The 20445-nt window shown below is 42.7% G+C and overlaps 2 protein-coding genes across 7 annotated transcripts in view; one reads left to right on the top strand and one right to left on the bottom strand.

Moving 5' to 3' along the window:
• The first annotated feature begins 3698 nt into the window (after positions 1-3698).
• On the top strand, positions 3699-6167 carry LOC109407748 (uncharacterized). The gene is made up of 4 exons (XM_019680919.3): positions 3699-3940; positions 4296-5189; positions 5278-5592; positions 5652-6167. Exons 1-4 carry the CDS (start codon positions 3890-3892, stop codon positions 6000-6002), a joined length of 1611 nt encoding a protein of 536 aa, XP_019536464.2. The 5' UTR covers positions 3699-3889; the 3' UTR covers positions 6003-6167.
• A 5559-nt stretch (positions 6168-11726) lies between these two features.
• LOC109418942 (ribosomal protein S6 kinase beta-2) overlaps positions 11727-20445 on the bottom strand; it is a 189508-nt gene continuing 180789 nt past the window's right edge. For all 6 annotated transcript variants that reach the window (XM_029877748.2, XM_029877743.2, XM_029877744.2 and 3 more), the window contains one exon: positions 11727-17948. In XM_029877748.2, the coding sequence (XP_029733608.1) occupies position 17948 (1 nt within the window). In that variant the 3' untranslated portion in view covers positions 11727-17947. The remainder of the gene's footprint in view (positions 17949-20445) is intronic.

Below are 20445 nucleotides of genomic sequence, written 5' to 3'. Positions count from 1 at the left end.
CTGCATACGAATCAGAAGCGGTAGCCACTAGACCACCAAGCCCGTCTCTAGGGCTAAAAATCTCGTTAATACAGATAAAAAAAATGTTCCGGGTTGTTCCGGAACCACAATTGGACCATAATATACAACTGATATTATCCGGAATTCAGATTTTCGGCTTTGAAATGAATATCTGGTGCGAAAGTATTCTTTGATGACATGATTGTGCTTTCCGTAAGGAAATCGGGTTGATTCCGGCCCTCCAGCTGACCAGGGTAAGGTCTCTGGCCAACGAGACCACCACCAATCGATTCAGCACCTTTTTGTTCAAGCGATAGTATCAGTCGTTGGCAGAACCCGTTACCCAGCTGAGAAAATTAATTTAGTCGTGTTTCGGGTTCATTATTACCACTGTCCATCCGTAGATTTATTCATGAATGCATGCACGGAGTGACTCAGAGGAATTATTGCAGAAATACCTACAGAATTCTCTGAATACACCGCAAGAAGAGTTTCTGTAGAAATTACTGAATACCCAACTAACATTTATTGTGAATGTAAACGTCAACAAAGCGTCCTCAATATGGCTTGATGCTGAGTTACTGTGTTGTACATATGGATGGAAGCTTCTATGCAAGCGCAAGCCCTATACCAATTAATCTGGCGAACTTAATCCACATGTTTTTGTTGTGCGAGCAGCTTCTATACCAAGCAGTCGTAGCTTTTTTCTCGGCTCCTATGTAACCACTAACTGAATAACATCTTGAGAAGGCGCTTTTTCAGCCTTTTTACAGTTGCTAAATAATAATTATACGGCATCCCCAAATTAATCGATTAAATACAATTAGGTTACGGATACCGTGACGCAATACATGTGGGTCTGGAATTATCGCTTTTAAAATTGAATAAGTACTTGCCGCTACTTGGAATCGAACTCCGGATCTCCGTATCCACTGGTCACACTGCTATTTATAAATAGCATAGAAAATAGCCCGTTTTGTTTCACTCTAGACAAGGCTTCATCATTGAGCCACAAGAAACCTTACCCAACTTAATCTTGCTGCAAAAGCTTGTGAAACGTCAAACTCAATAATGTTTACATTAATAAACTGTGTGATTGCGCCAACAGATTCTTCTTCAAAGCTTCTAGCTGAAAGAGTGCTCTTTAAACGGCTACGAAGCGCTGCTGTTTTGTGTTTTGGCAACATTACAAAACGTACTGTATAAAAGCAGCTGTTGTAGTGGCTGGGACTCTTACTCGATTTGCACATCTTCCGGCAAATGTTCCGGCATTGAATTAAAGTGCTATAAAAGCAACCCAAATAATTTCACAGCACAGAGATGGATAGCTGTAAAAAAATTGTGTAGTAGCTATATATCCCGCTTAAAGTTTGTTTTGACAATAATGTTTACATCCGACAAGCCGTGTTAGTAAAGCAACAGTTTCTTTATTACTGCTTCTAGCTGTAATGAAATCGCATAACGGCCTTTAAAGCGCTGCTGGTTTGGGGATTTGTCAGTATAACGAATTGTACTGTATAGTAGCAGCTGTTTTGTTAGTGGGGACTCCTATTCGATTTGTTCAAGTTTTCACATCTTCCGGGAAATCTCCCGGAGTTGGAATAGAGTAGAGTAAAGGCAGCCCCAGTGACAAGCAATGGATTTCTGAAAACCGAGTTTGGTAGCTGTATGGTGCTTGTTTTGCAGTCGTGTATTAGCTTATGGGCTTATGATTTATATTTGACTAGCTTTCCTTTTATTCAGCGTTGACTGCTTTTATTCGATGGTTACACAACAGAAAGCAAATGACTGAAGCTTATAGCGCTGAAAATGTTAGTTGGGTAAAGTCTTACAGGATAATCAACAAGAATTCACCTAGTAATTCAAGGAGGAATTATTGAAGAAATCCTTAGAGAAACTCCTGGATACATCACTGTAGAAGTTCATGTAGATTTTCTTGGAAAAAGTCCTGCAGGAATACAAGCAAGAATTTCTGGGGGAATCTCAGAAAGAGTTCCTGAAAGAATTCCAAGAAAAGCTTCTGGAGGAATCACAGGTGGAATGCATGGAAAAATCTTATAGGGAAGCATTTGAATAGATGGTCAATGAATTGTCGAAGAATTCCTGGAAGAATTTCCAGCGGAATTTTTGGAGAAACACTAGCAAAAATACCTACAAGAAGTAAAGCAGAAATTCTTGAAGGAATTGCAGCAAGAATTCCTGGAAGAATCCCGAAAGGAATTCCTGAGGCAATCCAAGCAAATCTACATCTTAAATCTCATCATAATATTCTGGAGTAATCCCAATAAATAAACCTGAAGGAATCCCGAAAATTCCGGAAAGAAGAAGAAGTAAATTACTGGCAAACACTTTTTTATATTAAAAAAAGGCTGACAAAATCGGGTCCTCACTGTAATATATTAAGCAACATAACTCTCTAGTCCATTATACGAGCCGATTTTATGCATGAATTTTGACAGGAGGTAGCGTCCAATAACCCGTGAAAATCAATATCATCATCAACATTGTTGTCACTTCGTAAAATGGCTCATAGCCAAAACAGAAGCTTCAATTGCTGTAGATGCTAGGTTTTAATCATCATAATAGTTTGGCTGACCCCAGCTGATCTGATGACGTCCGTTGAATATTTAGAAGATTTGAAAAAAGTTGCCATTTAACCCGTAGACTTTAAGGATCTAAACTCAAGAAAAGTTTGGATGACCTAGTATATCCCAAACGATCTGGTACTGCCTATTGAACTTTCAGAAGATTTACTGGACATGGTAGATTACATTATTACAATTACAGTGGCGTTTCGGTTTTATCACTAGTCGTTTTAATCACTACTCGCCCGAATTCACGCTTTTCTATTCGATTTTATCACGATTTCCGTTTCGTTTTTATCACACTTGTTCTAAAACATTCCGAAATCAAAACAAAATCAATACTGCATTGCCCAGTCCACCAAAACTGTTAAAAAATGTGAACTACGACTCATATATATTACAGCTGAACGATTTTGAATGAAAAAATTACATTTTTTTCTCGTTTCACCAAATTCACGGTTTCGTTTATATCACGGTAAAATTTTTTTTGATCGTGATAAAACCGAAAAACCACTGTATTATGAAAGAAGTTACCGTAAGATTTTAAATGTATATTTTAAATTAATACCATTTTATATTATATTAACTAAAAAGTGATGAAAAGTCAAACGGGTGGAGATTGCCACCACTGAAAAACCTTTTAAAAAAATGTAGAAAAACTTTTGTCTAAAAATTCATTTGAACTTTCCATTGAGCTGAACTCAACTCTCGGGCTTCAAATACGCATCTGTCCTCGTAAATCTGCTTCCTGAACCATTGTGCTGTAGAACAGAAAGTCTGCTATTGTCTGCTGCTGTGCTACTTCTATTGCGATTTTTTTTATTCATTATGGTGTCGATCAATTGCTAGGTGTAGGTAAACCCTCTGCTTCTCATGGTAGGACATGTGGTCCACCGATTTTCGTCGAGCATTATTTCTACCTAAATCCAACTTAGTACATCCTAGTACAATAACTTTATTTTATATTTACGCTTATGTGGTACAGCAAACATCGAAATATTTGTTTCAAAAGCGAAACTTTTGAAAAAATGAACCACTTAACTTTTTAGATTGATTCATATTTTTATATTCTGACATCCGAATAGTCGTTCAAAGTTTTGGGAAGGAAAGGGTCAACATGTGACATTGTCGTCAATACTGTTTATTTCGAAAGGTCACCATCTTGCTTAAGTTAAGTGAAAAGTAATTAATCAATAAGTTTTGCATAGTGAATATTTGGAAATAATTTATATTTGTTTTAACTTTTGTGTTGCGTTTATGTGCTGCAAGTGTGGCGTGGAAAATAGAAGATAACGTTGAGAAAAATGGCTAGTAAACGCCGTTCTAAACCAGTTGATATCGCCTTGCCAAATGAGGTAATGTGCTAAAGGGTCATTGGCAGAAAAGTTTTTTGTAAGCTATTGAGTAATGCAAAAAATAAACGAAATGTAATATTTTACGCTGTGAAATAAATGGATGCTGTTAACATGACATAATATAATAAATTGTGTTTCTACTCAAAAGCCGTTTTTTTGTTAAATTGTAACGGTACCCTGGAATGAATATTAAAGTACAGTGATTTATGTTTTTCGATTTTTAACTCGAACATTTGTTGTTAGTGGAAACCTCTGCGTTTTTGTGATTGTCTCGGGAATAGTAGTAGCTAGTGGAGTAGATAAAAACACGGGATATCCTATGAAATAAGCATTTGTCGTATACTTTGTTTTCTAGATTTGGCTGGAGATATTCAACAATATCGACTACAAAGGCCTTCTGAACCTGACGCTGGTTTGTAAGCACTGGAACAAGCTCATTTTCTCCCACATGGCCGGTCGGTTTGTGCTCTCGTTCGATGTGGACCAGCTCATGTTCCCCCAGGAGGTCATAGGAATGGTACCCGATCGACACTATCGACATCTTTGTGTCAATTCGTTTAGACTGAACAGTTTGAACTACCTGTTCCGAATTGTTAAACAACTGGCCGGGAATTTGGACTCACTGAAGCTGCGCTTGAAGATGCTTGATTGTCAGCTTTTGGAGCTGCTGTTGCCTCTGTTAAAACGATTGAATGAACTGGACATCAAAGCCACATATGTAGAGAACGGAGAAACAACTTACCGAAAACCTACGCTTCCTACAGTTAAAACTTTGAAGTTGGACATCGCGAATCGCGTTTCAATCTACAAACTGGGCAGCCTTGAGTGGGTTCTACTATCGTGCATTCCAAACGTACAGAAACTCACAATATTCGTACATGGTCCACAAGACCTTCCCATTATCGATTCGTTGGCACCGCAACTAAAAGTTCTAAAGGCTTCTGTGGATTGCGACACCCTCTACCTGTTCTTTCAAATACGTTTGCCTGCGTTAACATCATTGGATCTGACCGTGGAGAACTTGGATCAACAAAGATACCAGGTGTTCTGTGGCCGAACAGTTTTTCAGCCATTTTTGCTTCAATGCAAGAACTTGAAAAGCATAACACTCGAGCACTGCGAGTTCGATGAACAACCCTTGCCCATGATTTTCAATAACTTTCCTGAACTGGAGACGTTGGAATTATATGGTTATTTGATGTTGGACATGTTGTCTCTAAGTGGGATAGAAAAGATGAAAAAATTGAAGGTAAATATACATTTTATAGCATTTTGTATCATCAGTGAACAACCTTAGTTAAAATTTCCTTTTCTTGTATTTTGTATTTTCTTTCCAGCGCCTCGTTATAACGGAAAATATTGCAAGCAAGTCATTTCTGCCATCGCCCTCTGTACAAAGCCTGGGCTTTACTGGCTTTCCATACCGTAATGATTTAATCGAAGTTCTGAGGCGCTTCCCGAACCTAAAGTATCTCACACTTCCTGGCAGTAATTACGTAAAAGGCGAGCTACAAGCTATTCCCAAGCATGCGCCACAACTAAAGCATCTAATTGTGAATCGTTTGAAACTCATTAAGATAGATTTGCTAGAAGAAATTAAGCAAATGGTGGGCCTACGGACAGTTACCATAGAAGTTACCAGTTTCAGCAGAGTAATTCTTGCCTAAATCTACCCAATTAAAATGATTTAATCCAACCAAGCTTTTTGCAGGACAAGTTTCGTTTACTCAAACAAATCATTGTTCTCCCAGAACTGAGGACTTTGACGGTGAAAACTTCATCGAACATTCCGATTGGAATGGCCAGATCCGTTGCCGCGACGAACCCGGCCTGCAAGCTATTGCTGAATAAGGAATTGGTGAAACCACCCGTACCACGTCTTGCAAATAAACGAAAGCGGCGTTCGGATCAGGAGGTGGAATCTGGTGGCAGCGACCTAAGTACCGTGTCAACCGATGTTAGCGCTAGTGGTAGTAGCAGTATGTTAAGTGTCAGTTCTTCGTCGATTAAGTGTTCATCACCTTCCGAAGGTAAACGCATGTTCCTCGATGTTTCCAAGTAAGGTGGTCGGGTTCATGAGGAGCACCATCAGCTGTTCAGTGTGAAATCGATTGTTGAACATTTACAGTGCTTCGTGTTTCATGTATGTTTTTAAGTTTTATATTTATAATGAATGTAATGAGTTTTGTATTTTTTTTTTTTGCTCGAAGCAATTAGACATCCGATAAAATATATAAATGAGGCTTCTTTATTGACCTGTTACTTTGTCCTAAAATTCATATCACTCTTTTGAGTGCAATGTTAAACAATCAAATTTAAAGAACGTCATCCAACAAAAATCTCAAATCGAGATGGAAACATCGTCTGCAATCCGAACACTAGGCTTTAACCCATCCAGCGTTACGCGTATCAACCTAATTGATTTTGCCGGAAAATCATGCTATGGCATTACCCGCCAATGCGCCTTCCTTTTACCTGTATCGTACGGCTGCTTTAAAATCAATGAACAGATGGTGAATCTACAAGTTGTATTATCGTCGCAGCACTAAATCGAAGTCGCGACTGGCACGACATGCGAAGTTACAGATGCGAAGTGAATTTGAACTGATTGCTGGCATTGCGCATCATTCAGTTTATCGAGAGCTACAACATGCACTCATCCGAGTCGAGTTGCGACACATAAAAGTGGGTGAAAACTCAATTTTTGCACCCCAGGTCACTTCACAAGTTCCTACCTCATGCTTCCACGGGTCAAGCGATGACAAAGACCGCCAGCTAAGAGTTGTGTGCTTAGCTGGTAGTGCAGCCTGGGCACTGTTGTCCTTCTGACTTCAGCTAGATTGAGGAGGTACGATCCGAGTGTCTGTTCACCAAGGAGGTGCGGCTCAAACAGCGTCTGTTCTGGCATCCAGCGGCTGAGTAAGAAACGCTTCACCACGCCCAGCTAGATCCAAGGTGGTAGCCCCATCAGCGTGGTCGTCCCAGTGTTGGTTGGGACGTTAAACAGAACTGGCACGATGGCCCTCCGGCGAGACAGGAGTGTTGGCGTAGGCCCAATAAGCCACCCGTAAAAATCCCCATTACGAATAACATAGGAGAAAATACGCCTCGATACAATCGGCAAAGACCCACGCGACGAAATAAGGACTACGATTGGAAACTTGAAACATGGAATTGCAAGTCACTAGGTTTCGCAGGATGTGACAGGATAATCTACGACGAACTACATCCCCGCAACTTCGACATCGTGGCGTTGCAGGAACTTTGTTGGACTGGACAGAAAGTGTGGAAAAGCGGGCATCAAGCGGCTACCTTCTACCAAAGCTGTGGCACCACCAACGAACTGGGAACAGGATTTATAGTGTTGGGCAAGATGTGACAACGTGTGATCGAGTGGCAGCCGATCAACGCAAGGATGTGCATGTTGAGAGTTAAGGGCCGTTTCTTCAACTACAGCATCATCAACGTCCACTGTCCACACGAAGGGAGACCCGATGACGAGAAAGAAGCGTTCTACGCGCAGTTTGCGCAAACATACGATGGTTGCTCGCCGCGTGACATGAAAATCGTTGTCGGCGACATGAACGCGCAGGTAGGAAGAGAGGAAATGTACAGAACGGTAATCGGGCGAAACAGCCTGCACGCCGTATCGAATGAAAACGGCCAGCGATGCGTAAACTTTGCAGCATCCCGTGGTATGGTAGTCCGAAGCACCTTCTTCCCCCGCAAAGATATCCACAAAGCCACCTGGAGATCCCCCGACCATCAAACAGAAAACCAAATCGACCACGTTCTAATCGACGGTAAATTCTTCTCTGATATAACCAACGTCCGCACATACCGCAGTGCGAATATAGATTCGGATCACTACTTAGTCGCTGTATGCATAGCATAGCATAGCATAGCCGACCGTACACATCCTGGGGTAGCTGTCGATAGAGAAGTTTAATGCTCCAGAAAAGTTGCCTGGGACTTGACAAACCTTTCATTTAACGAACTCTCGACACCTGGCCAGGTCCTTACGATCAGCGGGGATGGGGAGGAAATGTTGATTAGATATCTACTCAGAATATGTCCAAGAACTTGGCCCACTTCATAGATATCTGGAGTTGGATGTGGATGGGGTGTTATGGGAAGCTTTCTCTGGCGAAAAATTTAGTTTAATCATTTACCTGGTTACCGCTGAAAGAGTAAATATTAGTAGTAAATATAATGATTTAACTTAACAAAAGATTGATTACGATACGATTGGATAATTCAATTGAATACGCATATAAAACAGTTGATTATTGTGAGAAATCAGTCCACAGCTTCCGAGTGAGAGCTCCACAGCAAGACGTATGACCGTCAGCCACATCCGTTCGGCCCGATGTCCAACCAAACAAAAAGCACCATGCGACCAGTACTGAATTGCTCACTGATAGTACGTTCACTTTATACCATGGTGGTTCATTTTCACCGGCGAAAAATGAGACTGACCGCGATCCGGTAATCAAAACAAGAAGCAGTTATCACGACCCGATACGTATACACACGCGATGTAATCATCGTGGACCAAGTAACCTCTTCAGCCCGTTTGCAATCAGCATACTCTTCAAGACATTTAGACGAAATACTCGGCTTACAACGGCTAACACCCTCCGAAACATTCAACTTCCATTGAATCTATAATCCGGGTGGCGTAGGGCCAGCCGGACCATCAGCCAAATCGCGAAAAAAAAAATCACTCAAAAAATTTGCTGTCAAACGCAAAAGCACCTGCACTCGCGGTCACCGTCTACTTCGATCTCCCACTACTTAGTCGCTGTATACATGCGCTCAAAACTTTCGACAGTTATCACCACGTGTCGAAGTCGAACGCCGCGGCTCAACATCGAGCAACTTCGTAACGTAGAAGTGGCTCAAGACTACGCGCAGCAGTTAGCAGTGGCCCTACCAACGGAAGAGTAGCTTGGCGCAGCTACACTTGAAGATGGCTGGAGGGACATCCGATCCGCCATTGGTAGTACCTCGGCTACAGCACTAGGCTTCGCGACTCCAAATCACAGAAACGACTGGTACGACGGCGAATGTGAACAGTTGAAAAACGAGAAGAATGCAGCATGGGCGAGAATGCTGCAACACCGTACGAGAGCGAATGAGGCACGTTACAAACAGGCGCGCCACAAAAGTTCAGCCTATTGGACGCAGTGGCTTAATTTCCCCAACAGGGGAGGAAAAAAAAAAACAGGCGCGGAACAGGCAGAACTCAGTCTTCCGGATGAAGAAGCGCCAGCAGGAAGAACGAGATCGCGAAGCGATGGAAGAGCTGTACCGCGCTAAGGACACACGAAAGTTCTACGAGAAGCTGAACCGCTCGCGCAGAGGCTTTGTGCCACAAGCCGACATGTGCCGAGATAATCACGGGAATATTCTCACGAGCGAGCGTGAGGTGGTCGAGAGGTGGCGGCAGCATTACGATGAGCACTTCAATGGCGACGTTGCAAGTACCGAAGGTGGCGTGGTAACAGATCTAGGAGTATGTGCACAGGACGAAAGACTTCCGGCCCCTGACCTTCAAGAGATTGAGGAGGAGGTTGGCCGGTTGAAGAATAACAAAGCCGCTGGAGCAGATCAACTACCAAGCGAGCTTCTAAAATACGGTGGAGAAGCACTAGTGAGAGCACTACACTGGGTCATTACCAAGATTTGGGAGGAGGAAGTATTACCGGAGGAATGGATGGAAGGTATCGTGTGTCCCATCTACAAAAAGGGCGACAAATTGGATTGCGTGAACTACCGCGCGATCACACTACTGAGCGCTGCCTACAAGATACTCTCTCAAATTTTATGCCGCCGACTATCACCGATTGCAAGAGAGTTCGTGGGGCAATATCAGGCTGGATTTATGGGTGAACGCGCTACAACGGACCAGATGTTCGCCATCCGCCAGGTGTTGCAGAAATGCCGCGAATACAACGTGCCCACACATCACTTGTTCATCGATTTCAAATCGGCGTATGATACAATCGATCGAGAACAGCTATGGCAGATTATGCACGAATACGGATTCCCGGATAAACTGATACGGTTGATCAAGGCGACGATGGATCGAGTGATGTGCGTAGTTCGAGTATCAGGGACACTCTCGAGTCCCTTCGAATCTCGCAGAGGGTTGCGGCAAGGTGATGGTCTTTCGTGCTTGCTGTTCAACATTGCTTTGGAGGGTGTAATAAGAAGAGCGGGGATAAACACGAGTGGGACGATTTTCACGAAGTCCGTTCAGCTGCTTGGTTTCGCCGATGATATTGATATTATTGCTCGTAAATTTGAGACGATGGCGGAAACGTACATCCGACTAAAGAGGGAAGCCAGGCGAATCGGATTAGTCATTAATGTGTCGAAGACAAAGTACATGATGGCAAAGGGCTCCAGGGAGGAATCACCGCGCCCGCCACCCCGAATTCATATCGACGGTGATGAAATCGAGGCGGTTGAAGAATTCGTGTACTTGGGCTCACTGGTGACCGACGACAACGACACCAGCAGAGAAATTCAGAGGCGCATTGTGGCAGGAAATCGTGCCTACTTTGGACTCCGCAGAACTCTACGATCGATTAAAGTTCGCCGTAACACGAAGTTAACCATCTACAAAACGTTGATTAGACCGGTCGTCCTGGGCACGAAACATGGACCCTACGTGCAGAGGACCAACGCGCTCTTGGAGTTTTCGAACGGAAGGTGTTGCGTACCATCTACGGCGGAGTGCAGATGGAAGACGGGACTTGGAGAAGGCGAATGAACCACGAGCTGCAGCAGCTGCTGGGAGAACCAACCATCGTCCATACCGCGAAAATCGGGAGGCTACGGTGGGCGGGTCACGTCATCAGGATGTCGGATAGCAACCCGACTAAAATGGTTCTCGAGAGTCATCCGACCGGTACAAGAAGACGTGGAGCGCAGCGAGCTAGGTGGGTCGACCAAGTGGAGGACGATCTGCGGACCCTACGCAGAGTGCGGAACTGGAGACAAACGGCGGAACTGGAATGGAGGCGGCTACTATGTACAGCACAGGCCACCCCGGCCTTAGCCTGATCGGTAAGGTAAGTAAGGTACTGATGACCCAGCAAAGAGCGATGTTTGTTAACTGACTCAGCCAAACCTTTGCTAAATCTGAGTAACGAACTGACTCAGTAAAACCTTTGCTAAATCTGAGTAACGAACTTGCTGAGATTTCGGCTGTGCAAATCTCGGCAAAAGAATGAAAAAACACTGATATCCCGGCAATCTGAATTAAGTGTGTTGCCTGCTGCATAAAATCTCCGCATATTATTCCGATCCATACTTCTCTGTATTTCAGCAATTACATTCTCTTCGTGCTGCCGTTCCATGCTGCTCTTGTTACCCTATACCACTCGTTGAGACGGGTATCGGTCACTAGCATTCGGCTCCGGTGACGATCTTCTTGTTCTTCCATCATTCGTTTGGCACTCATCGAACCTTCGCGTCGTTGAACAATACCTCTGTATCACCTCTTTGTACTGTTGCTGCCACCAAAAACAAAAATCATGTCATTCACGAATTAATTCTGCGTTTACCCTGTCACCTTTGTTCAGACTTTGCTCTCTTTTCTGCCTTAGTGCCAACGTGGTTCGTAGACGGGTTCTTGTTTCCTCTTCTCAACCCCGTGGATTTTCGACATTGCCCTCATTGGACTTGAAGAGATTAGCTTGGTCTCGTTACCCTTATACCGAACATGTTGCAAGGATGTCATCGTTGCCAAAGAGAAACCATAAACGCGGCGGAATCAATTTTTAAATCAAGCGCATTTACATGATCTTGTCCATTTTCGTAGCATTTTCCTCTATAACTTTACATTTGTTGTTCATTCGTCGACCAATAACTCCGCTCTTCTTCCTTAGTTTGATTAGTGTTCTTTTTTTTGTCGTTTTGTTTCACGTTTTTCCTCTTGTTTTTTTTTTATTCTCTTTCTTCCTAACGCGTAAGTATAATAATAGAAAAGCTTTTACTCTTTCTTTCTGTTTACCTTAAAAACAAAATAAAACACAATGGTAAATTATTTATGCATAAGAATTTTAAAAAATAGATCCTAAGTTCGTTCCTCAATGCTTCTGCAGTCGTCGTCTTTTGCGGAACGCGCACTCGTTCAGTGCTGGTAAGTGATTTGCTGAAAGATATTTTTTTTATAATTTCTATTTTGGAGAGGGGGAGGGCTTGGTTGATAATTGAGCTACCTTGGGGAGGAAATAATAATAAAAACTATACAATCGAAGTAGGCGCTTTACCGTCTCAATCGGCTAAAGAACTACATACACAAGTAATATGCGGCTGTATAATTGTTGGGCTAGTTGTTGGTTGGTATCGTTTTTGTTTTTTTTTTTGTTTTCGCAACTGGTCTATTCTAGTTACAGGGCTTATTTCGTAATCAGGTTTATGGTACAGAAAAATTCTCTATTGTTTGCATGCATTTGTTTCACGATGGAGGTTTCCACTTACAGCCTATAGTTGTTTCGTTTGAACAGTTACCCTAAAATCAGTCGTCAAATTATTAAAGTTTAAATGTGTATCGGTTGTTTAAAAAAACAGACTATTGTTGTTTTTGTTGTGGTTTTTTAGTTTCAGTATCCCGGTTGCCCGATTATAATTAGTTTGATTTTTTGTTTAATAATTTAACTAAAGTAGCTTAAGACAAGACATTATCTTCATAAAAAATATGACTGCTGCGTATTGTTCTGTTGGTTAGGATGATGGTATTTAAAATTAAGTCATATGTCTGTCACTGTCTCTTTCTGTTTCAATTTCTTGCGCGAACCATTCCCGTTAGATTTAAACTTTATGATTCCATAAGACCAATCAAAGCATGTACAATTACAATGTTCATCTGTGCAAAATAAAGGCAAGAACAACAAATGTATTACTACATCAATGTGTATCACATATTCTATGTTCTCCAAATTCCAATTAGGGACTACGAAGGTGATGATTTTGTTTGCGGTTTTCTGTGGGAAAGTGAAGGAGGGAAGATTGTTTGCTTTTTTTTCACTCATACTCTCATAAGAAACCCCGTAGGAAGAAAGAGTGTTTCCCGGCTCATCAACTTTCGTAGTCCCCAATTGGATTAGGCCATTCAGTCTAAGAAAATATCCGACGAATCAAAACTGGAAATAAATTTCTTTGCAATAAAAAACAAATGTTTCATGTCGAAAATCCAGTGCAAGCAACATGGTTTCCAGTAATTGTTCAGCTGCTGAGTTGTCCTTGAATCTAGCCTTGAATGTCCCGTCGATCTATTTAACCAAACAAGACGGGAAAGACGTTTCTTCCGTCAATTTTCGGATACTTTTTCAAAACGACGTATAATACACGCAAATCCTATGTTGATACGTCGTTTTGAATAAGTATCCGAGAATTATTTGTACAAGAACAAACCTGAGAATGATGTAGTGTACGCTACACAAGACGCTACACGTAGGAAATAAAAATATGTTTCAGAATTGAGCAAAAAATTATTCGGTTCGAAGTTGCACGTTTATTTCAGTGCATTTTCCAACACTGACAGTTGACATAACAGGACACAACAAATCAGTGGAATGACAGATGTGCCAAATAAAAAGAAGGAGTCGAAGCATGCCAAGCTTCAGGTGGGCTCGGGTTTGGTTATTTATTGCTCGTCCTTCTTTTAACGGATTTGGAGACGAATAGACGTGTACGTGCGGAGCTCCGTTCCAGCGGAGATTAACAGCATTTTGGTCTGGATTCACGTGTTCTTGTGAGCTCCGTGCCAACAACAGTTTTGGAGGAAAATCGTAAATTTCAAATATCCTTCTAGTGCCAAACAGCAATGAAGTTCATACAGTGCAGTTGGTGCATTAATTGCACATTATTCTACGAATGAATTTCTGAAACAAGTTTGGAGTTCAAAACGACATGTTGCGCAATCGAAATGAAGCAGGAAGAATGATGCAGAAGTTTCCGAAAGCAGTATATGGAAGGCTAGGACACACAAAGTTGTACGAACATTGAATCAATGTGGAAGAGGAAGGAATCGATCAACGTAGTTCCAGACGCGCTTTTCAGAACGATGGTTGAGTTGAAGCAGTGTTCACGGTAGACCAGGTTCAGGATTCATGGTACAGAAAGCTCGTGGACAGAGTGAAGAGCGTAGAAAATATGTTCCCAGACTTCTTTATTGCAAACGTCGCAGTTTACCACGAGCGGAAGCAAGTCGTTTCGAAAGAAGAGAGATTCAGCTGATTCGAAAACTACAGGACAAACCGGTGAATTGTGTCAACTCATGCGTGCAGCAGATTCGCAGAAGATGGTGGAGTTTTTGGAAGAAGAGATTTGTCTGAAGTTCTCTCGTCCACCAAGGCTGACTTCCGACAGCGGGAAGCAATTCGTGTCGATGGTCTTCATATCCTGGCTAGTGAAGCACACCATCGGTCACATGAAGTCAACGTGCACAGCTTGCTGTGATCTCTATGAATCTTTTTGAATAGATCAAAGAAGCAAAATGTGTTAGGCTTCGCCGCATCAAAACAAAGACGCCACCGTATATGGACTTTAACATAGTGACAGCAGCTGAGTTATGTCAACCCCACAAGGCTACTATCGCGCTATCTGTTCATTCCACAACGGCCGTTTTAGTTATGTTAGTGATCCATGAGTCATTTTACGAGACATTTTGGATCAGCTGATCGCTCATTTCATGAATGAAAATTTGACAGGAGGTCACGTCGTAGCCCGTGAGTGTTTCAATATCAACACTGTTGTCGTTTCGTAAAATAGACTATTGTAACAAATGCAGTTCCAAACCAGGTTAAAAAAACTGCAAAAGAAACTTCTGATGAATGATAATTAGCGTTGCTAATCAGAAGAAATATTTGAACTTGACAAAGAGGTTATATCTGATGAGAATGGTCGCATGCTCTTCTTTTAAGAGTTCAATAAAACTATTAGGCATTACCCACTCATTCGTTTCTTGGTAGTTGTTGTCTTCCTCTTCTTATACGTTTCTCTACCTTTCCGTCGGTTATCGAGCTATATCTTGTGTGTGATTGTTTGTCATAAAATAACTATTACTTTCAATTTTTGGAGGGATATTTGGCTAAAAAAGGTTATTCCGTGGTCACATAATTATTATGGGTGTGTGTATCTCTCTAATCTCGTTTGTCTCATTTCCTATTCTCCCTCTTGGTACAGCTTCTGCTAGTAACGGTTCCATTGTAACAAAAATAAATCATGCCATTTTGCATGCGTGCGCCCACTCTTGTCCTAATCAACACAAAACAGAAAAATCTCAACGGTGCCTTTTCTTAATAGGTGATGGGGGGGATTTCGGTTCTTCGGAACTTCCGGATTAATTTTGAACGACAACGTCTTCTGCTGCCTGATGCGCGTTTCCTTTTTACATTTGATTTTATTTATCCTACCTCTTTTTTTTCTGTGTGCCATTTACTTAAGATTTAGATTAGTTTCAATGTGTTTTGAACAACGTTCCCTGGTTCGGGATTTTGCTTTTCTCTTTCTGTTTTCTTCTTCCCACTCCAATCTTTCACGGTTGAGGAACTTAATGTTTAGCGATAAAATAGTGTTTTTGTTTTAGTAATAGTATTAGTCGTAATTGTAGTTATTAGTGTGTGTGTTTTTTCCACTTGATGGCGAGGATTTTGTCGCACCCGAACATTGTACGTTTCTTAAAACTTAAGTCATTTTTCATCAGCGTTTTCCGGTACTGAGACGAACACTCGTGTATAGCTTATTTTTTTTGTTACGGCGGATTACTTTGAATTAGGTGAGTGACACGAGAGTATCAGATAATTTCGATTCCTGGCAACACTGATTAGGTACTTTGTATCTAATAGTTGTTACGTAAAACTCAGAAAAATAGCGTAGTTGTTAAGAAAATCAAAATTGAATATGTTGGATCAACTTAAAAAAAACAAATGCAAATGTTTGACAAACAAGGGGTTTCATACAAACATTTGAACATTTGAAATTCAATGAATAGCAACACTGCTCAGCTTGGGAACATTCAAGCTTTTCCACTCGCGTAACACTACACAAACGAAAAATAAGCTATACATCGACTGTTTTTCGCCTAGTCCGCGTACGGGACAACGCTCATTCGATTTCAACCTATTCTTTTCGTGGGATGATCCTAGCGTTTCTTTTTATTAGTTTATAGTTTTATACACATCTGTACCACGTAGAAAATTTGTTTGTAACAATTCTAAACTTTTTACATTTTTTTTTTCGAGAGCATACTCTCGTTTTGAAAGGGAAAATAATAGCGGTAAAATGAATGTCTGAATCATTGAATCGACCAGTGTCGTCAACCCGATGTTCTTGATGTGGATCAATTTGCTAACTATGAGTTGAATAAGGTTACTGGGGGACATCATCGTCTTATGGCAAGTTGACTGTGAGGCGCTTTCCCATCCCAGTGATGCCGTTGAATTTTACAAAGATCGTAACAACAAATGGGAACATAAATCGCAAGTGAACATTGCTAATACATTGTGGGAGTGTCGAGATGTTGCCATGATATAGGTTTTAGCTAGGTTTCCCTGTTGAAAGTTGCTCACGGCCATTAATAAGGTTTGGCCAGTGAGGGGAGCTTATGGTCAAAAAGTCGTAAAACGAAAGGTCGAGAAAATACACCAAAAGTTCACTTCAACCATCATATTTACCTGCGAAAATGCTTCACAAGGATTGGGAAAGTATTCTTTCCTGTTTCTGTAGGGATGATAGAAGAATGTTCATGATTGAAGGGATTTCAATCGTTTGCCCGTTCTTGGTATACCTCCCGACCCTTGTCATTCGCCAATTTGTGTTTTCGGTCTTCTGCCTTTCGACCCCTCGCCAGTTCATGAGCACGGGTGGTACATATATAGTGAGAAACAACGATCAAACGTTTAAGAAAACGGAATCCACTCGAATCTTTAACAGTATTTCACAATGTACACACTTCATTCTTTTATTTTATCTTCTTAGTCCTGCTATATACGGGGGAGTACGTTTTCCTTCAATAATGGTCAATCGCATTTAAATATTGCCTAATCCTTCTGTTCAATCTTGCTAAATACTCTCGCTAACTTAACATGTTATTGTTCAACCGCCAAAATGCGCCACATTCCCAACAATGGCGGATTGGTGTATGACGCGGATTGATTCAGCGTGTTCGTTCTCGATTCATGCCTGTTTTATTCTGATGATGAATTCCGACCAAATTTGTAAACTACTATCTACATAATCATGTACCTAATTGGGAAGGCTTAATATACCAATAAATGATCATATTGCGGCACAAATGGCCCTTACTTAGTCGTCGCTACACTCAGTAGAACGGTTTTCAAACAAGTAATGAACAGTTTATAGAAATTACATCGATGTTAAACAAATTGTGTAAAGGTATCAAAATCAAAAGTATTTAAATAAGTATTGCGTCGTTTTCTCTAAAACTGGTAAATACGAAACATCATAGACAGTTGGACCCAAAACTGGTCGAACCAAAATGTTTTAAATCGGATTCCGTCGTTTTTGCATAGCGGGCGGTAGGTAACACTTTTCCTGCACTTTTGGGAAACCATTCACAAAATGTAATGTAGAAATAGTAAAAAAAAATCAAACCCGATTTTTTCCTCATCTGAAACGAGGCAAAACATCCTAAACTGTTCGAAATATGGAGCTACTGCTACTACACGACACGCCCTGTACAAAATCTTTCTCACTTACTGGTGATCACCACGCGTTGCTCCTACTTTGCTCCGTTCAACCGTCATCACTCGTCGGCCAGCTTGATTGATTTCTAGTTGACTATTCTTGCTGTTCGGGATTCTCTCGCTGGTATCCTTGTTGTTACTTGTTTGCTTTTAGTTGTCTGCTCTTCCGTATTCTTTGTTTGTGTAGGGGTTTGAGGGTTGGTAAGGGGTAATTAGACTACTAGTATTTTCCTTCTTTTAATTATATTATAAATCTTCTAAAATTGTTGTATTCCATTCTAGGCCTGCAATGAAAGAGAAAGAAAAATGACATGAATGTTAGAGTTTGCGGGATGATTGAGTAACCGACCCTAGTGTAAACTTTGATCATAGATCATAGGCTAACAGGGAAGGAGAGGCTGGTTTCTGCAAGCCTGAGAGTCTGTTTTCTAGGAGGAGCGTCTTACAACAGCGTCTGTTCCACATATTAGGGACGGCTGACCAAAGTTCGAGTGCCAGTGAAGCACTCTAAGCACAACTGTCCATCATGGTTCTCAGGAACCATGCGAGATAGGTGTACAAACCAATTACAACGGAAGGTCAGCGATAAAATAATATAAATCGAGACCACCGATAACGATCATTGCGAACAAAAATAACTTGCGATACTCATCGGTCTTAACTCCTTCGGGAGCACCCGCATCATGACCCGGATATTCGCCGATTTGCTTAAGGACCACGGGTTCGGTATCGTAGCGCTGCAGGAGGTGTGTGGACGGCACGGTAAAGGCTGGGTATGCTGCGCAATACAGATCCCATTGTGATCCACTAGCCTCTGCCCAGCAACTCCTATCCCTACCTCCTCGTGGTACCGAACGGAAACTACGAGCAACCTTAGGGAAGATCGGGTAACCAACCCCGGTGGAAACTTTGGTCGTAGGCTGATAGGGAAGGGGGGGGTTTGCTTCGGCAAACCTGAGCGTCTGTTCTCCAGGAGGAGCGGCTCACAACAGTGTCTGACCCCCATGTTAGGGGCGGCTGTTCTACGTCCGAGTGCCAGGGAAGGACTCTAAGCTCAACTGTGCACTATGGTCCTCCGGAAAGTAGGGGGTTGCTGTCCTCGTTGGTGTCAGGCCTTACGAGCCAGCCGTAAAAAAAAAACACATTTTAACGGAAAATCAGCAACAGAATAATACGAACCGAGACCAACGGCAACGACCCCAGCGAACAAAAAGGACTTGCGGTTTGGAAACTCGGTACGTGAAACTGCCGATCTCTCAACTTCATTGGGAGCACCCGCATACTCGCCGATCTACTGAAGGACCGCCGGTTCGGCATCGTAGCGCTGCAGGAGGTGTGTTGGACAGGATCCATGGTGCGAACGTTTAGAGGTAATCATACCATCTACCAGAGCTGCAGCAACACACGCGAGCTGGGAACGGCTTCCATCGTGATGGGTGATAAGCAGAGGCGCGTGATCGGTTGGTGGCCGATCGACAAAAGAATGTGCAGCGTGTAGGTTGAGGATCAAGGACCGATTCTTCAATTTCAGCCTAATAAACGTGCACAGCCCACACTCCGGAAGCACTAATGATGACAAGGACGCATTTTACGCGCAGCTCGAACGCGAGTACGACCGCTGCCCAAGCCACGAAGTCAAGATCATCATAGGAGATTTAAACGCTCAGGAAGGTCAGGAGGAGGAATTCAGACCGACGATTGGAAAGTTCAGCGCCCACCAGCAGACGAATGAAAACGGTGTACGACTCATTGATTTCGCCGCCTCCAAAAATATGGCCATACGTAGAACCTTTTTCCTACATAGCCTCCCTTATCGTTACACCTGGTGACCACCACAGCAGACGGAATCTCAAATCGACCACGTTCTGATTGACGGACGGCACTTCTCCGACATTATCGACGTCAGGACCTATCGTGGCGCCAACATCGAATCCAATCACTATCTGGTGATGGTCAAACTGCGCCCAAAACTTTCCGTCATCAACAATGTACGGTACCGACGACCGCCACGGTAGAACCTAGAGCGACTAAAACAACCGGATGTCGCCTCAGCATACGCGCAGAATCTCGAAGCCGTGTTGCCAGACGAGGGCGAGTTCGTTGAGGCCACGTTGCCAGACGAGGGCGAGTTCGTTGAGGCCACGTTGCCAGACGAGGGCGAGCTCAATGAGGCCCCTCTAGAGGACTGCTGGAGTACAGTGAAAGCAGCCATCAACAGCCGAAAGCACCATCGGGTACGTGGAACGGAGTCGATAGAACGAATGGTTCGACGAAGAGTGCAGAACGGCTTTGGGGGAGAAGAACTCAGCGTGGGCAGTAATGCTGCAGCAAGGGACCCGACAGAACGTGGAATGTTACAAACAGAAGCGGAAACAGCAGACCCACATCTGTCGGATAAAACCAGCGAAATTTGGAACAAGCGGAGTGCTAAAAGAACATGAAGTGCTGTGTCGTTCCCAAGAAACACGGGAATTCTACCAGAAGCTTAACGCATCCCGCAATGGCTGTGTGCCGCGAGCCGAAACCTGCAGGGATAAGAACAGGAGCCTCTTGACGGACGGACATAAGGTGATCGAAAGGTGGAAGCAGCACTTCGATGAGCACCTGAATGGCATGGAGAACGTAAGCACGGGAGGCCAAGGCAACGGATAAAACGACGCCATCAGTGCAGTGGAGGACGGAAATGAACCAACTCCCACGCTGAGGGAAGATAAGGATGCCATTCACTAGCTCAAAGCCAACAAAGCAGCTGGTAAGGATGGTCGCAGCTGAACCGCATCA

This window comes from Aedes albopictus, chromosome 2 (assembly GCF_035046485.1).
Source record: "Aedes albopictus strain Foshan chromosome 2, AalbF5, whole genome shotgun sequence".
NCBI classification, from domain to species: domain Eukaryota; kingdom Metazoa; phylum Arthropoda; class Insecta; order Diptera; family Culicidae; genus Aedes; species Aedes albopictus.
Note: the sequence above shows the minus strand (reverse complement) of the source record. Positions and strands in the feature narration are given on the sequence as shown.